This window comes from Neodiprion virginianus, chromosome 6, assembly GCF_021901495.1.
Source record: "Neodiprion virginianus isolate iyNeoVirg1 chromosome 6, iyNeoVirg1.1, whole genome shotgun sequence".
Lineage (NCBI taxonomy): Eukaryota > Metazoa > Arthropoda > Insecta > Hymenoptera > Diprionidae > Neodiprion > Neodiprion virginianus.
The window spans coordinates 11,443,171-11,460,878 of record NC_060882.1 but is presented as its reverse complement, the minus strand read 5'-3'; the positions used below and the strand labels follow the sequence as shown (position 1 = coordinate 11,460,878).

The 17,708-nt window shown below is 40.9% G+C and overlaps 1 protein-coding gene across 5 annotated transcripts; it reads right to left on the bottom strand.

The window, feature by feature from the left end:
• Positions 1-1,325: 1,325 nt before the first annotated feature.
• Positions 1,326-10,906, bottom strand: LOC124306686 (uncharacterized). Of its 5 annotated transcripts, none has more exons than XM_046767577.1 (6): positions 8,015-10,906; positions 7,842-7,868; positions 4,709-4,833; positions 4,113-4,349; positions 3,631-3,861; positions 1,326-2,536 (listed from the first exon to the last, which is right to left on the bottom strand). In XM_046767577.1, exons 1-6 carry the CDS (start codon positions 9,535-9,537, stop codon positions 2,442-2,444), a joined length of 2,238 nt encoding a protein of 745 aa, XP_046623533.1. In that variant the 5' UTR covers positions 9,538-10,906; the 3' UTR covers positions 1,326-2,441. The 5 variants fall into 5 exon arrangements, with proteins under 5 accessions (XP_046623533.1, XP_046623535.1, XP_046623537.1 ...); XM_046767579.1 differs by having other exon boundaries at positions 3,635-3,861; XM_046767580.1 differs by lacking the exon at positions 1,326-2,536 and adding an exon at positions 3,433-3,495 and having other exon boundaries at positions 3,576-3,861.
• Positions 10,907-17,708: the final 6,802 nt, after the last annotated feature.

Genomic DNA, 17,708 nt, shown 5'->3' with positions numbered 1-17,708 from the left:
TAGCGATGATGTATTTTGTTTCAAAGCAACCGGTTTTTCGCGGGGAATTTTTTTTTCGATTTTGTGGTTATAATACGTTTCAAAATTTACTTCTAAAAATTCGAAATTTATCGAGTTCGGATACTTAAAATATTCAGAGATTCGTTGAACAGATCACACCAACATAAATCTCAAGATTCGAATTAATCGCTGAAAATTTGGCATTGATTGGCACAATAGATTGAACTGGAACATTTGAGAAGGAACCAGCGCCAACTTCACTCGATGACATGTTAAAAAACGGATGTATAAATACAATGCTCAATGGGTTTAGTTGAGCTGAGTTTCTCACTTTGCAAGTACCTAGATAATAGCAAGATTAGGAGCTACACAATTGTGACAAAAGTTACAAATCCAATAATAAGAGTAACAAAAACAGTAGTAAGAGTCGCAATTGATATATATTTGACTACAAATAAGTGCTGTCCGTATATGAGGCATTCTCCACCAATTCAGCCAGTTTTTTTTTATCCTCTGGATCTGTTCCATAATTGGTTATATAGTAGTACTACTTAAAGTTACTTTCTGTGAATTTTTTAGATTTTTTAATCTACTCGTTACGGAAATATATTTTTTTAACCCCGTGTATCATGGAAGATTAAACTATTTAATGCCATATATGTTATATTTTGATCAAAATTATCTGAATTAATGTTTTCCATGAACTATGTAATGCGATATATATTATATTTTGAACAAAACAATTAAACTCATTAAGCATTTTATTTACATATTAGCTTCTTCAAAACGGGTACTCGGCTGAAATTGATGCTGATCAGTTTCTAGATATTTCAATTCCACCTTTTCCAGTATTAAATTTTCGATGGATGGATTGAACTTTAAGATTTAGTTTTGCGTGATTGGTTTGACGAATCTCTGGCAATTTTACGTATTTGATCTCAGGAAATTTTTAATTATCGACAAAAAATGTTGGAACCTATTGTGAACATAAATTCTAAAATTAAATCCCTACACAAAACCGGTTGTCTTGAGAAAAAAATCCGACTTCGTTATCGAAAAATTACTCGCACTTCATTTTAATATCATACAAAAAGTTTTTTTCAAAAATCGCGTGACCGTCTTGTCGTGTTTACCCTTGATATATAATATCTAAAGTCTGAAATACACTGGAATATTCTTTAATTACAAAGAAATAAAAATGGTAACCCTGAAAATCTGCTTGATAATTGTCGGAATTACCGCATGTCGAAAATGAACACAACCTGATACGTAATGAGACATAGATTGGATACATTGCATGTCGCAATTAAATTTATACGCATAAATATTGGTAAAATATTTATTGATAGGCACAAATAAAAATATACATTATATACAATGATTCATCTGAGCTGTGTATACTTTCAAAAAGTGACTTCTGTCATTTCTTCGTTTTCCTTACGTTTTTCAGATTCAATTTAACGGTAATTATAAATAGTTGTTTAAGAATTTGGGCACAAGGCTATAAAAATAGCGTTGTAATCGTAAGCGTATAGTAATTATTAAGGCCTTATGTCTCTGACGATTAAAATTAACGATACATGTGTTTATAATATTATTGAAAATAAGTAATAAAGTACATAAAAGTTGTATTTCATATGCGATTAACTAAGTATTCGTGTACCTATGTAAAGAAATCGGGATCCTAATCTAAATTTTTAAGGTGAAAACATAACGATAATAGTCGCGATGACAGTAAACATATCAACGTTAACACTGCCATAGTAATAGTCATGACAATGTTATTAATAGTAAAAATCGTAATGGTAATATACATTCAGTAATAACGACAATAATATTTTCACTACGTTGAAACTACATGTATGTTGCTACCGCTATATGTACAATATTCGGAACCACCGTCACGTCTGTTCTAAAATTAGAATGTAAAATTAAATAAGTAATATACATATCGTGTGTGTGTGTGTGTGCGTCTGTGTGTGTATGTACGCACGCCGCGCACGCGTGTATGTAATATGAAATCTATAATCTATAGTCTAAATCTAGACACTGTTAATTTTTTTAAACACATTTTTATAATTAAGTTATTGTTAATAACAGTCTGTACGTTGCACCAACTGAATCTATACGAAGCACGTACGTATTCATATATTATTATTCGATATTTCTTCTTTGAGCTACAGCGAAGGATATTATTTTTACATTGCTAAGATTTTTAAGAGATTCTTTCCCCGATGATTTGCGCTGATAATTCGCTCTTCACTTCGTCGTTTATGTTTACAATACGTGTGATATATATATATACTATACTATATATACTATATATATATAGTTGGTCCGTAATTTCCTTGACGTGAATTCATAAGAAATGCTTAAATTTGGCTGTTTCATCCTTAGTACTGTATGACCATCTCCTCATTTGACGGTTCGCTGTCGTCGTATTACGGACCAAAATCTTCGTAGGTGACAACCTCGCCGTCTACGAAACGAACGTAACGAGTACAGGCTGCAACGAAGAGTGCAGGGACTCGTTGATCTGTTTCAAAATGAGAAAAATCAAATATTGAACATTTGTTGTATCAGGAATTGATTTGAACAGACAATTGGAGAAACTGTTATAGGTGTATTGAAATGTAAGTGTTAAAATAAATTATCACACTTTTAGTATTATGTGAAATTATTATATATTATGATGTCAGTAACGTGCGAGTATGCGTGGTAGTCGTAAAAATTACACAGCAAACTGAATAATACCAGCACTTAAACTTCCCTGGGGAAACTTTTTCATGCAAAACTCCTTTTGTCGAAAATTAATCGAAGATTGCAAAACTATTCGGACTAGTTGCATTGATTTCTCTTGCAGTTTTTCTGCTTTCGTTGAAGATTCTTACAATTTACAATATTTTCTACTAGTTGTTTTTTCTATGATTTTCTTTAAAAATTGAAAAATTTCCTTCAAATAATTTTTACACGCAGTTCATTGATAAAATTTCGGGTTTGTAAATTTATCAAAAATTTTGTTTAGTCGACAGTAAAAATACTGAGTATACTCTACAAATTTATGAATTTCTTGCGAATCTCTCCCAATTTTTAAACGAATATACAAAGCATTTAAATTGATTCCAAAGCATTTAATTGATTCCAGAAATCTTCTGCAATGGAAGGAAGCTTGAGTCAAATCTGTTCAATTCATTTGGACGAATTTATTCCGTATGGACTCGGTTGGTTATTTTCTTCCGCGGACAAAAATAACTGTAGGTCAGCCTCGGACTACCTTGAATATTTTGAATGGTAGATAAAAATAAATTATAGCCGTTCGGGAAATTTTGCAGCTTGGAAATTTAAAAACCCATAGAAACTTTGCTGATTCGTTTGAAAGTAAAAATCGAGTTATTTTGAGAAATGCAGAGTAATGAAGGCGTTTTTTTTTTGCAAGAATGAAATGCACCGCTCATTGGAGCAATCCGGAAATTCGCAGAGAATTTCTTTGCATGTATTTACGAATTTTTTCCACAGAGTCTCAACTCGCCGAGAATTTTGCAAAATAATTTCCAGGAAAAAATCTCCCGGGATTGTCCCGCGACTGGCTGGACGATACCGACAGTTAGTATTGTTAGGTCACACACTCACATGCCTTATCATCTTGCTGGTTCGAATCCGTCGAGTTTTGGCAATTCGGTGTTTCTATGTAGCGGCTCGGCTGCAGTGGGCGTCCATCCTGGTCCTCGACCTGGACGAGAATTCCGTGGTTGTGTGAGCTGTGACTACGCCAAAATCTCAATCCCTGTTTAGCGTCTAGAGCTAGATGTTCCCCGGTCGCCGTCAGCGAAATCATCTTCGAATCCATCAAAACTTTCTTGGCTGGAAATTCGGTAAAATAAGATCAAACTTTCAGTATAACCGAACAAAATATGAACTTCGGTCCACTGTGCACAGCAATGACCAAACGGAGCTAAAATATTTTACAGTTATACCATCCATTTTCATAACGAATATAACTAAATTATAATTTCAGCCCGTTCTACAATAAAAACGGGTGTGGCAAATTTTTTCAATGATACAACTTGAATGACGCGCAGGGCAACGAAGTAGGAAATGTGAGCGATACTAACAGCGATGTTTTTTCAGGGATCTCGTGTAGTAAAAGACCGATATTCTGATCTTCTTCTCGTCATCTTCGGCGCCGTCGAGGCTCGTCGCTGCTGTAGTTACGTTGACTTGGGGCAATTTAAAGAGTCGCAATTTAGCCGCCACGACATGCTGGTCCGTTGTCAGGTTCAAATGGAACTCCATGTTTATGGAGTACGGGTCTCGCCACGTCTCGACATCGGTGTTGTGAGGTACTTGACCTGGGAAAATCCAGTGCAAATTTACGAGATGTTATCCAAAGAAATGTGGCCATATCTCAAGAAGTTTTTCTTTTCTGGCGTTGGGTCGGAAATAGTTGTATCGGGATGAAGACGGTTTGCTCATCTCTTTTTGGATCGCCAGCATATAACTGTGACTAAAGCTTCTTGATCCAACCGCGTTATAACCGCATTAAAAGTTAATCTTTTTGTTAATGGGGCTCGATTGCAATTGTTTAGTAAAACACTTATTTTACTTTATACGGAAAATATGTGGACATGCATTGAGCTGAGAAACCACACAATCGTGTACGGTGTAAATCGTGACAACTGATGAGGAGATACGTGAAGGATTTACTCACAAGTAGGAGAGAACATTGCCATCTTTGCTTTCCGCGGTCGAGCAGTTCCCATCTCCGTGGCATTCTGACGTCCAGTGATCCACAAGACTCTCTTTATAATTTCTTCTATGGTTTTTTGCTTCTGGCTGTAAAGAACACGACGCAAATCTTCAATTTTTCATCTTGGAATCACTTACGATTAGTTTAAGCTAAGCGTTAGCTGTTAAGCTATTCACACTCTGCTGTGTAAGACGTGAAAATTAACATTCGAAATTTCGTGCAATGTTTACCACACAGGATAGTCAGGATGATATTTTGGTCAATACTGGTTCAAGATTTCATTAGAAAACACTTCGAAACGAAATTTCCTTGTTTTTTTTTTTTTATGTAATAACAAGATGGTTCTCCGAAAATTCATACCTCAAGTTATTTCTGTTAAATTCGGTTCCCAGGCAAAAATAAGCCTGCACGAACATATTACCATCTAAATTTATGATATTGTTCACGGAACTTTTTTACCGCTGAAAAAAATATTTGTTATTATCCAAGCACGATTGAAAAGTTTTTTTCAAAAACTTTCGAGGTATACATATATTTAAAACAGCAGAAAAACTGTCAATCAAATTACTGTTAAAGACAAGTTAAATTCACTTGAAACCGTGAAGCGGAAATCAACACCTTTTGATCGCAACTATGAGAAACGAAAAAAAGCATTAAGAAAAGGTAATTGCAACCCGGATTGAAACTGATCCTAACTTAAGCCGGCATGCCGAAAATGCGTTGCAATTAAACTGCTGGCAAATATCGGCGGATGGAAAGAAGAATCTGGTGTATACGTGCGGGTGGGCTTACGTATCCTGGCTGATACGTTACATAGTTCCAACACATCGCAGGCGTGTTACATCAGCGAGTGAACGTGCCGCACGACGGGGATCACGTATAATGTTTTGCATACTGGTAATTGGTAAAATGTCGCAGAGTTCGCATGCAGGGCGTTCGGACGATATAACCATTCGTCGTGCATGCCATTATAACGATTATAACGACGTAATACGTGCGTTACGTGTCAGGCGAGGCGGAAGAGGTCCCAGGGAGGATCTGCTCGCGGTTTGATACGCATCGTTCGACAGATTGATTAGCATAATTGATTGCGGACCGTCTACCCGAACGAACGCTGTTGAGGGAAGTAACCCCGCACACCTTTCTCTCTTGCCTAGCATTTAACAGATTATTGTACCGGCATTTCCCCCCTGTCTAGCAAGCGTCTGGGGCAAACAGCTGCCCCCTACTACCTCTCAAGGCATGAGATTGGAGTCACTGACCACAGCCGGCGCGTCGCGTCGCCCGTAAGCCAAGGTGAGTTGCCTCTTTTACCTAACTATCTTGCCGGAGTAAGACATACTTGCGTGGCGTGAAGCCGGTCGGAGAGGAGGAGAGGCCGCGATTTCTTTAAATTTCAACCACCCGAGTACAATTCTAGACATGTCTCTCTGCGCCTAGGTGCGCCCAACTCACGTTCCTAGACGCTTCTTACCTGTTCACGTCTCCTCTTCTCCTCTCTCACACACACACGCGCAGACACACACACGTTTTCTGTTTGCCCGTCTGTCTGATCGCTCCAGGAAAGTGTGCCCGCAGGTAACGTACGATTGGCGTCATTGTAACATGATCAGAGTATACGCACTGCACTCGAGGTGTACGACAGTGTGCGAAAGAATGTTCAGATATGTCGCCGAACGCGTAATTGCGGATTTGATTGAAATTTTTCTTTGAAGCCCTCTGAATTTTCATTTCACGATCCGATTCCCATACCCTTTCCATGCTTCGAGTCAAGTGTCGTATACGTGCACCTACGTTACCATGTGTCGTATGCATATAGGAAGACGCGTAGACAAGGTCGGAGCGTTTGATTAAAATGTATTACATAACCAGATACAATATCGGGCTAACCGCACTCGGCGACTAGACACTGGTCATTACAGGGGTGGTCAACATTTATTGTCAGTTGATTGCTCAGCTGTGTTTGATAGAGACCGGGGAGCGCGGAGGCGAGGAGCGAATATACAGCTGCGCCGGGGATAATCGCTGAGCCCTGGAACCTCTGGTATTATTCAAATACTACGCCTATGCGCATCAGAGCGACTCGAATGCATATAGTACACAAACGTCTAGACTTAATAAAATAAAAGAAATTGCTACCGTTGCCACGAGGCGATGGGGGATTATTTGAAAAAAAAAACACACACACTCACGCGCGCACACGCACGCACACACACGCTCGCACACACAAGTTACGTTCACTCGCAGAGCGACACACGGATGGTTCCCGGCGATCATCGCGCCTCAAACTTGTGAGCGTGCACGTGTACCCGAACCACCTTTGCCACGTGTGTACCGTGTGTTGCCCACTAACGCATAATACGTTGTGCGTAAAATAATGTAGTAATTATAATTGGTTGGAAAATAAAAGTGAGAATACAAAAAGACCGGGTGTCGATCGGACGTGGAACCGTTTTTCCCGGCACGAATCCGTGTCCCGTTTGACAGTCGTTATCACGGTGGTTTGACTGCGACGTGCAAAACGGAGAAGCGGTGTAACCAGGTACGAGGAAAACGCTTGTACTTGGCGAGTAAAGATAGGGGTGATCGCGATTCTGGGAATTGGTTGCAAGATTTTAGACTTTCCGCACACCGCGTTGTACCAGGAATACGATTCGTGGTTGGAACCGCGGAACACGTATATACGCGGAATTGTTTTTGGCAAGCATGCCTCTCCTCGAGTTATAGCATGCAGAGGAGAGGAGCGTTGGTTTATAATCAACGCCCGGAGAGATCGAGACGCGGTGTGCGATGCGAAGCGTGCACGAAAATATATCCCCGAGTAAAATATAACCGGGGTAATAACTCGAGCATACATAGGTATTAAATTTATAGGTTTTAAATTGTGGGTGTAATATTTATATACATGTGTGTGCGTAAGATGAGCACTGTGCGTGCAGCGTATTTTATATCTAAGTTTAAAAAAAACCACTCGCGTGCTCTCAAACGGTTAACAAACCCATGCACATATCAACGCCTCGAATTCCGTTCTCAGATACAATATGAGCTTACCAATTATTGGTACATGTCATCTCGATCGAAGGAGTAGGCTTACCTGTCGATGGAGGCCGACATATTTCCACTGGAATAATTAAACAGCTGAATACAGGACGGATCGATTTGCTACGGGATCGAGAATGTCGAGGCAGTAAGAAGGGTATGGATCATTTTTAGGCAGAGTTCAGGGAGAGAGACGCAGAAATACATTGACAACAAACATATGCTTACGCTTCGCGTTCGGTCAGGGTTCTCGGCCACTCGGAGGACAAATTTTCCAAGTTCTGCGTCAAGCCGTTGGATTCGGATCCGACGAGGTGCACGGACTCGGTCGCGTCGTTTTCCATACCTTCGTCCGTGCTCGTCTGGTTCTTCGAGGTGGGTTCGTCGAGGTTCTGGTAGACTGCGTCTTCGATAGGCGCGGTCGAAGTCTCGTTTTCCGCGTTCTCCGACTCAGCGAAGTCGATGTACTCGGGAATCACTTGATACACGTCGTCCTGGATCCACTTCAGGCCCTTGTAAATACGATGACCCCCGTTCGAAGCTGCGGTACGATTTTCGTTCGAACCGCTCGTCGCAGCTTCCGGGGTACTAATTGTCGTTTCGGTAGTCGAGGTGAGGGCTGGAACGTCGAACGAGGCGTTTCGGTTTCGTAAATCGGTAGCACTCTCGTTACGGAAAATTGGATCGGGCAGGTGAAGACGGTCGAGCGGCGCCTCGAGAGCTTTTGTCTGGTTCCTTGACGGGACAACGTGCTGTTTGTCAACCTCGTTGTTCTCCTCCGGTGCCCGTGTGCTGCTGAAATAATTGGTCGTGAAGTTGTAGAGCTCCCTGCTCGTATATATCTGATAGTCTACAGGAGCAGAAGAAGAGTTAACGGAAGTAACAGCTGTGGGAAAGTTATTTCCGGTCCCGTTTATCGTCGTCTGACGATTTACCTCGCGAGACGGCATCGGGTTCTCTTCGGGACGCGGGTCGAACGCGGAGTCGTTGTAACTCAATCTGAATACGACCCGCGGTTCCGTTATCGAGTGCCCGTTGTATTCGTCTGACTTTATTTCGGTGCTGCTCTTCGTTTCGTCTTCGTAGTCGGTCAGGGAATCGTTCCTTCTGATCACCGCTTCGTTAAAGGAAGCCGAATTCTCATACTCGTCGACCGCTTGATTGTTGTACGCGTCGTAATCGATTCTCGGCACCTCCGACAAATCTTCCTCCTTCTCCAGCTTCTCGATGTCAGCGTCGATGCGATTCCGTAGATTTCTCTTCTCGTCGATCGCCCCCACGTCATTTTCTCTCTTCTTGAACTGCTCTTCCCTTATTTTGCGTACCATTTCCGCGTCGTAGTTCAAGCTCTTCAGCAGCATCATGTCGGCAGTGGTGAGTTCGCCCATGATTATCTTTAAGATCGCTTCTTGCAAGATTATCCCGATCTTTTGGGCGCTCATCGGCTGTTTCCACTTGCGTTCGTCGTCGGGCACCGCGGTTGTTCTGCCTTCGGTTTTCACGTCGACGGAAGCGGGTTTGTTCTCCCGAAGCACCTTTTCCAGTGGAAAATCAGTCGCCGCATTCGCGTTTTCCTGCGTTTCCATTCCCCCGCCGCTGCCTCCACCGTCCCGAGTCCCAACTTTCTCCGTGTTCTTGAAATTCGAAAACTGATCCTGGGCAACATCCCTTAGATCCTGGCGGTAAATGCGACGGCACAATACACTGCTCGAAGAGATCAGGAGGACCAACAGTATTCCCAGTAAATTCATTTTGACCAAAACTCCCGTATTTCGCTTTTCTCTTGTATTAATTATCCTTTTCAACAACGCGTATTTTTCGTCAACCAATCGAACGAACTTTCAAAATAACAAAGGAACGATACACAGCCGGTTAAACGAACGTAAATGTCTCACAAAAAACTATCAATTTAATACATAAACGTTATGGTTTAATATTTTAGATTAGTGTCTTTTTTCTCCCCGCGATATTGTCCGTTATTATATACAAAATGGAATAAAGATCGTTTTTATCCAATCAAAGGTTACATACGTTTGTATAATGTGTATATTGTGCGTATGTATCTGAAGCGCCGCGATGTCACGTGTGTTTTAAACAGGCGCGCGTTCTAATTAGCGATGTGTGATTTACCGTCGTAAGAATCTCAGAGTCAGTATATATAACGCAGAACCAGGCAGCAGAGAGTTGTGTAACTAATCAACGGAGACGCGGTCGGCGAACTTTGAAAGGGTTGAATCGCGGTTTGACGGCTGGTATATGCAATTAAAAGTGATACTCTCTTATCAAATACGGTAATTCGTGTTTATAATCTGACGGTGCTCGTGCGTGTACTCTACGAAGATTCCTGTGCGTGTGCTCGGCCTGAGGCGTTCGTCTCAACTGAGGCGAGCAGAGACACCACAGACATAATTCTGTCTACTCAGTAATTCCCAGCCACAACTATACTGGCAACTGTACAACGAAATTTTCTATCCTCTCAAACGGCTAGATTTTGCTGATATCTGCAGTTTCGAGAGCGTCTTTCGTATTCCCGTATATTTCTTTTTTTTTTTCCTTTCTTTTTTTTTTACGTATACTTTTACTTTTTACCACAACTCTGCGGATCTCTTCGATTCACGGAGGAAAAGAATCGAAATCACTCAACCATTCGCGTCTGTGCAACTTCTTCTTTTCTTTTTTTAGGCAAATATATTCTTCGACCACGGTAGGAACGAGCCTGTAGCCAGCCAATTCTACGGTTTTTGTTTGAATTGAAACTGATTTATTTAGCACCGCCGCAAGTGCGATATTATAAACTCGGGGATGTACAAAATTTTAAGACCACTCTGTACCAAAGCTATTTCTAGCCGGATTTACGTACGTTGTACGTGCGTACCGTTCGACCGGATTTCTTGGTTCAGTGGCGAAATTTCGGATATTCTTCGAACGCGGACAGAGCGATTCTCGGTGTCGAGCGCTGTGCGATAACCGGTGGTCGGAACACCCGGATCGATCTAACGTGTTTTTAATTCTTTTTTGCAATATTTTTCAAACAAAACGAGAAGGGTGACAATTCGCTGGTAAAGAAAAGATGTACGAGCGTATATGGAAGTACACACGCCGAGTGTGATCTGGACTTGATGTGACTACAGGTTCAGATGTCTCTCAGGGGGCTGAGATCAAGGCTTATATAGGTATCTCCCACTCCAATGCGTCTAGACGAATCGAAAGATATAATCTTTGAATCATAATGTATTGATTTCGATATATCAGTCTCCCCTCGGCGTTATATACACATATCGGCGCGCGTGTCACCACACAGCCCCAAAACCGCGATACATTGTCTCTCGATCAGACGAAGGTCTCTCCTGCGACCGCCGAAGAAGCACGTTGCCGGAACTTACGGCCGTTTGTACGGATCCCTCTTCCCCTTTCCTCACCGCGTAGAATTGTCCTCGATTCCTCGGCGAACGCGCCAGACGATCGTACTTAATTTACAAATATTTGTGAATTTGAAACGAGTCCGTCACTCCGACGTCGCGCGTGCCGTGCCCCCTGTTCCCTTTTTCTCCCTCCGCTATCCGTCCGTCTGGCGGGCGTTCCGAACAATGTTATCGGCTAGCTGGTTACGCGGAATTAAGGATAGGAGACGGATGGACGGACGGGGAATTTGACAAAGACGAATAATCCGACTTGAGAGGGAAATCGCCGCGTGATTAGCCTTTGCGCACCTCATAAATAACCCGAATGTACGGCGAAACGATTTACCGGTTATATTTTATTCAAGTAGTGCGTTCGGTTCGGCTGAAACTTTGAACAAAGAATTTGATTAGCGAATTTTTTCCGGGTATTCTTTTGTTCGTTTAAGATCCGAGAAAATCATTTCGAGGAACTAATGTATATTTCGTCTGCTGCAATTTTAATTTTAATTCTTCGATAATAAATACATTTTTGCAATCTACACGGTGTAGTAAATACGAGCAAATTGCCATTTTCCAACGAAATGGTAGAGGAAGTGTAAATGACAGATTTTTCATGATAGTATGATTTACGATCTTCTCGAAGTTATCGAATTTTTTTATTATTATTCATTTGTTTCGCTTGAAACAAGCTTTTTTGCGAAGAATTACCATCACCGACCATCGATTTCTTTCCATAAAAAATGGTGATACTATCGTATCATTATAATTATCATCGATTTCTGATGCCGTTAACGGAATAAAATGAAGTTCCAAAAGCATGAAACGTTATCTGGATTAGTGAGTTTTTCGTCTATGTTGTATGCAATTTATTCTAAGATCGAAACCATAAAACATCACTACTCCCACAGTTAGATTAAATCAAACTGAAAGAGTTTGCTCAAATTGAATTCATGTTTCATACGGTTTTCTGAAATCCTTAATCGTTCCTGTAAAGTGTTTTGGCACCATTCAATTGTTAGTACAATAATCAGTTACGGTTGAGCTGCAAAAATTTTGACTATACCATAACGATTCTTGCGATTCGGAAGAAAGAGGAATTCTTTGTATTCGCGTATTGATTGGCATCAAGAAATGTAGATCACTGCAAAATATCCTCTACCGGTTACTACCTACTTTAGGTCGTGATACGGTGCCCCGAATCTTGATTCGTGATTTAAAAAACATTCGTAGCTTACGCCTTGCGACAAGTTTTTCTATTTTGACTAAATTTGACTACTACATGGCTTACAAGAGTCGAAGTGTCGAAGATCCTGATCGTCATCCGACTATATAAAATTGAAAAGACGGCATTGAATTTCGGTGAAATCGGACGGGGTCATGACAAAACTCCCTTGAAATGTCTCACGACCAGTTTGATGTACAGTTTTGAATTCATATTAATGGGATCAAGTCCAAGATTAAAACGAATTTTAAAACCCATACATAATACACAAGGTAGAGAAATTTTGTGAAAAATCTTACAATAAATCACAAAATGTAACGAATGGATCCGTTGGTGTAACGTTTTGAAATTTTCACGTACACATTCAAATACGATGACGACTCTTGTCAAGGGCATGAATTATGAGGGCTGCGCGGGTTCCCAAAATGAATGCCGAGGTTTTCGGAAATTCCCGGACTTTCGGGAATCTGGTTAATCTCGGGAGCCCGACCCTAAACTAACAGATTTTCCCCAAGCCGACTCAACCCAAAAAAATCCAGTATCTGCACAGCCTTACTAATTATATTTGATCATAGTTAAAACCTTAAGCTCGGTGCGCCATATATTTTGAATAGAAGTAAACGAAAGTGAGTTGTTGAATTTAGCCGTTGAAAATCCAACGGAATTTCGACCTTTTCCTGTGCTAATCACTGATGCCTCAAAATCTATTTTTTCCACACTTACGTTTTTAAATTCCAGTTATAAATTTTCAATGGTTTCGACTACCCAAGTACATGTACAATTGTTGAATATTTTTGTGACAGATGTGTTGTGATATGAACAATGGGTATGCACATTCAGACGAGACTTCGAGTGTACCGATCTGATTGTGAACAAAGATTTTATTCCAACTTCAGTTCTGTATCAACCTTTCCGAGAATTGATGATTTGTAAAATGAATACCGTCCAAAGAGACGGGTGGGTGTCTACGCGGAAAAGCGAGACCTCGATTGATAGTATGCAATAAGGTATACTGTGCATACACATGTAAGCCACAGGGTGATTAACCGGCGAATTCACCACCGCAAACCGGAATAATCCGATCTGGACTGAGAAAAATTTCATCCGTTACAGTAACTAGAAAGATTCAGTAAAACAGGTATCGTTAAAAAAAACTGTTTGAATATTGTTGGAATTACGAAAAAAGAGGTACACGTGATCATTTTGCGCCATCGACGATCCTTTTTTGATAATTGCAACGCAAAATCAGTATGTTCGGTTTACTCTACTTTTTTAGTTAAATAAGGCTTTAACGTCAATTTATTCTTGCACAAGCATTAATCTTCGCAACAGTTGCAAGAAAATATAGCAACAGCGATCGTAATGAGAAAGAATAGTAACGGATACTAGAGTTTCTGGTAACAGCTACAAAACTAATTTTCATTTTGTAAGTAGAACTGTATATTTCGATTTTGGTAAAAAATGAAAATAGTTAAGGATTGAGCGGTAACCGGAACTAAAAATTTCTCTCAGTGTAATCGCCCGAAGAAATTGGCCAGATAAGCGGTCCTGCAGGTCACCGCAAGATGTAATTCCGCAGGACTTACACGCGACGGTCGCGGGATGCGTAATTAATCAGCATGGTATGTGGACGCGTTTGACCAGCACCTACATCACACGGAGAAAGGGAGAAAGCGAGATAAAGAGAGACAAAAACCGGTGGAAGAAACTCACGTCTAGGCGTGTTGTTCGTATGCAGATGTGCAGCGTTGACTCGCGTGTGTTTTATATGCGTGCATGCCTGAACCGTGTAATTGCCCCTGTCTGTGCCGCGGGAAGCATTTTAATATATTACCCGAGTATGCATATACGTGGGGTACATGCGGTGTATGCATCCATGCCCGTACGTATCGTGTATATGGGTGCATGTGCATTCGGTGCGATGCATACGCGTAATCGCGGCGCTGCGCCGCAGATGCGGGGACGAATAAACTCTGATTCTGGAACAGGTAGGACGAGGTGGGCCTTCTCGTGGTGTTGCTACCTGTGAAACGAAGGTGCGGTCTGAACCGAAAAAGAAATCACGGCACGCGTGTGAATTTTCCTTAAAGGGGGAATTTTGAAATTGGGTCAATTCGGTCCGGGATACAAAAGATCGTCGCGGGAGATCCGCGCATGTCCGATGACCGGTGCGCGGCCAGACCCTCCGCGTGTCTATGACCGCAAACTTCGATTAAGTCGAGCCTCGCGCGATCAATCATTGTCACGATCAAATTTCGATCTACCCGGCTATCGGTGAACTTTACTGCGTCGCCACTCGAGCGACCCCCGTACGCGTCTGCACTTTTCTCCTCTTTTCTTCTCAAACTGCACAGGGATTCCCCGTTCACTCGTTCAATGCTTTTTCACCTTGCCAGAAGGTCGTGGGAAAAGCAGAGGAAGCAAAAAGTCTCTCGTACGTTTAATTTCACCTTATACCACACCCAGAGTCGTTTCGAACTAATGCTGGATTAGGTATGTATGAAAATCTTATACTCGGGTGAAATGCAGTTAATAAAGTGATGAAATTTTGTGAAATTGTAAAGAAGCACGTGCGATTTATATTTTACATAGAAAAGTATGGAAAGACGTTTCAAGTTGTACTGTTAAAAAATTTTGGAATTTGGAACTAATTGTGGTGGGACTATTTTTGATCGATGGTTATATACTTAATGAGCTTTTATCTCAGAAGAGAAATAGCCAAGTTGGTTATATTAAGTTAAAAGGCAACGATAATGTAAGGGTTGTGTCTTCGTATGCGAATTTTGAGGAAAGTTGGCGTGCAGATCGAGTACAAGGAAAAAACTTGATACAGGTAATATTTTTAGCTTATCGTTCGTGCTGATGTAATAGAAAAATTGAAAAAGCCGCACGATCGGCGATAGTTTTTAATCCGCAAATACCGTGGAATGAAAGCATTTTCAACTAATGAAAGGATGAACCTGGAAACTGAAATATAGAATAAAAGAGATCTGTGTCCAGTTACAACTTCAACATGCCAAGTTGCGTACAGTTTTGTGCTGACAATAGATTTTCTTTTTATATATTTATTTCCAAATATTTATAGTATTCATCGACTTTACATCTGACACCGTTAATGGTGTAGAAAATGACTATACAGTCAACTTCCAAACTGCATTTGATAAATACCTGATTAATCACCCGAAGTCCAATTGAATATATTAAACCATTCCGCCGTTCTGACATAAAACTTACGCTGAAAAATTTGTGGAGAATTAACGTATACGTACATTTAGATCGAAATACCGCGCATCAAATTCTGCAAATACTTGTACTGCAATTTTCCGCATTTGCGGGCTTGCCTGAAATTTCATAAAAATATCGTTAGAAATGGAGGATTGCCAATGACTTGTTGGAACGACATTGAATCGATTAAAAATCTTTTTCCTTTTCCAAATTGACTGAAATTAATTATCCAGAATTCGAGTCTCCCGCTCAATTTCCGAGTGTGGTAAATTTTCGGTTAACCATTTCGATGAGAGAGGGCGAGTGAGAGAGAGAGAGAAATAGAGATAGAGAGAGAGAGAGTGAGAACCGAGACGGCGAATCTCGACGCAAATCGCGTAATTCTATTTTCAGAATTGCATTTCACGATTGGTTGCATATGCGCAGGTGGCGAGGCTTTCGCGCTTACTTTTCGCGTGGATGCGATTAAATACATATTTCACATGGGACTTAATTGTAGTCGTAACGCGCAATACGGTTGAGTTTAGCACCGGTAGGGCGTTATTATCATTATTATTGTCATTATTATTATTAATATTACTGTTATTATCGTTTTCGTACGTCTAGACGCCGAATTGTCTGATTGCGCCTGTGGCTTCGTATTGCTCGCCCCCGACTCTTCCCCGGGCGACCAGACCGTTCCCTGCAGCAGTTGCAGCCCGACCCGGTCACCCTGTACTTCTAGAATTCAGACATGACGTCAGCACGGACACACCGATGCCTGACTCAAATTGCATCTTTCATTGCATTTCGCTGCTCGTCTCGCGTCGACTCCGATGGCCGGTGCAACGCCGCCTTTCGACGACCAACACGTATAAAACGTTGTTGCAAGTCCGACGACGCAGGCACCTATCGCCCTTCGCCTTTCGCCTTTTGCGCATTTTATACGTCGGAGTATCCCTTGATTTGCTCCCATTTCTTGCAATAAAATGCCGACGTTGTTCTTGTTCGCTTTTCTTTCATTCTCCGACAATATTTCGCTAGGCTTGCACTTTTCTGCAAGTCTGTTAATTCTTTTGAACTTGATCGGTGGATTATAAATTTCTCAAAAAAGCCTCATATCCATGTGAATACGGGAATATATTGTATCTGTGTCTTTTTGCGAGAGTCACTGAATTTCTCTTCGATCTTCGTTGTTTTTCTTCAAGGGGGTACCCTCGTCGATTTCGACATTGACGCATATATGTCTCGAAATATCAAAGTCAACGTATCTCAAAAGCCTAAAAAGGCTTGATAGCCCCATTCTATACACAATTCTGAAGAAAAACACTTAATACGTTTTCATTTGACGCAGAAATAGAGGAATGGTATGAATTCTACGAATTTACTATTGCGATTTCGTTGAATCCGTACCATTTCTTTATTTCCGCCTCATTCTATACACAATTTTGAACAAAAACATTTCAATGGATTTTCATTTGACATGGAAACAATGAAATGGCACGGGTTTCTCCTCCGTGTTTCTAAAGTTTTCCACAAATTTGAAGTACTTGCGCTGAGAAAAAGAAATCCATGAATTTATCGTGCGGCGGTCGCATGCGGCGAAATAGACAATTTAGTCGATGCAACTGAATATCTGGTAGCCCAATGGAATATTTGTTTCAGTCAATAATCAGTTGATCCGCATCAACAATTAGATAGTTCCCGGAACTGAATTATTTATTTCGCCGCTGGTGACCGTCGCAATAACAATACTGCTGATAAATTATTGATTGAATATTAGAAACTGACAGTTAAATTTGGATAAAAATTAAGTTAGTTCCAATATTCTTTGACACATATTATCAACTGTATCTCATGCACATGATTCGAACAAGGTTTAGCTGAATCTATTAAATTTATTTGGACAAAGATTTTTCAATATACTCAGTTGTAATGATTCAAATATAACCGCGCAATGAACACGGCACGAGTGGATTAGGTTAGACCCAGGGAGTGGGGAACCTGGTCACAAATTTGAAATTAAGAGGCTTGGTCTACGTCTCTCCAGGAGGAAGGAGGTGCGGAGATGTTCCTCTCTGAAATGAAATCGTAA

Bases quoted from the DNA above. Each gene is read 5' to 3' on its own strand.
- LOC124306686 (XM_046767577.1), bottom strand. From the start codon at position 9,537: ATGAATTTACTGGGAATACTGTTGGTCCTCCTGATCTCTTCGAGCAGT. The intron at 7,869-8,014 runs GTAAGCATATGT...TAATTATTCCAG, and splicing joins ACCCTGACCGAACGCGAAGC to TGGAAATATGTCGGCCTCCA. The intron at 2,537-3,630 runs GTGAGTGTGTGA...ATTTTGAAACAG, and splicing joins CCAGCAAGATGATAAGGCAT to ATCAACGAGTCCCTGCACTC.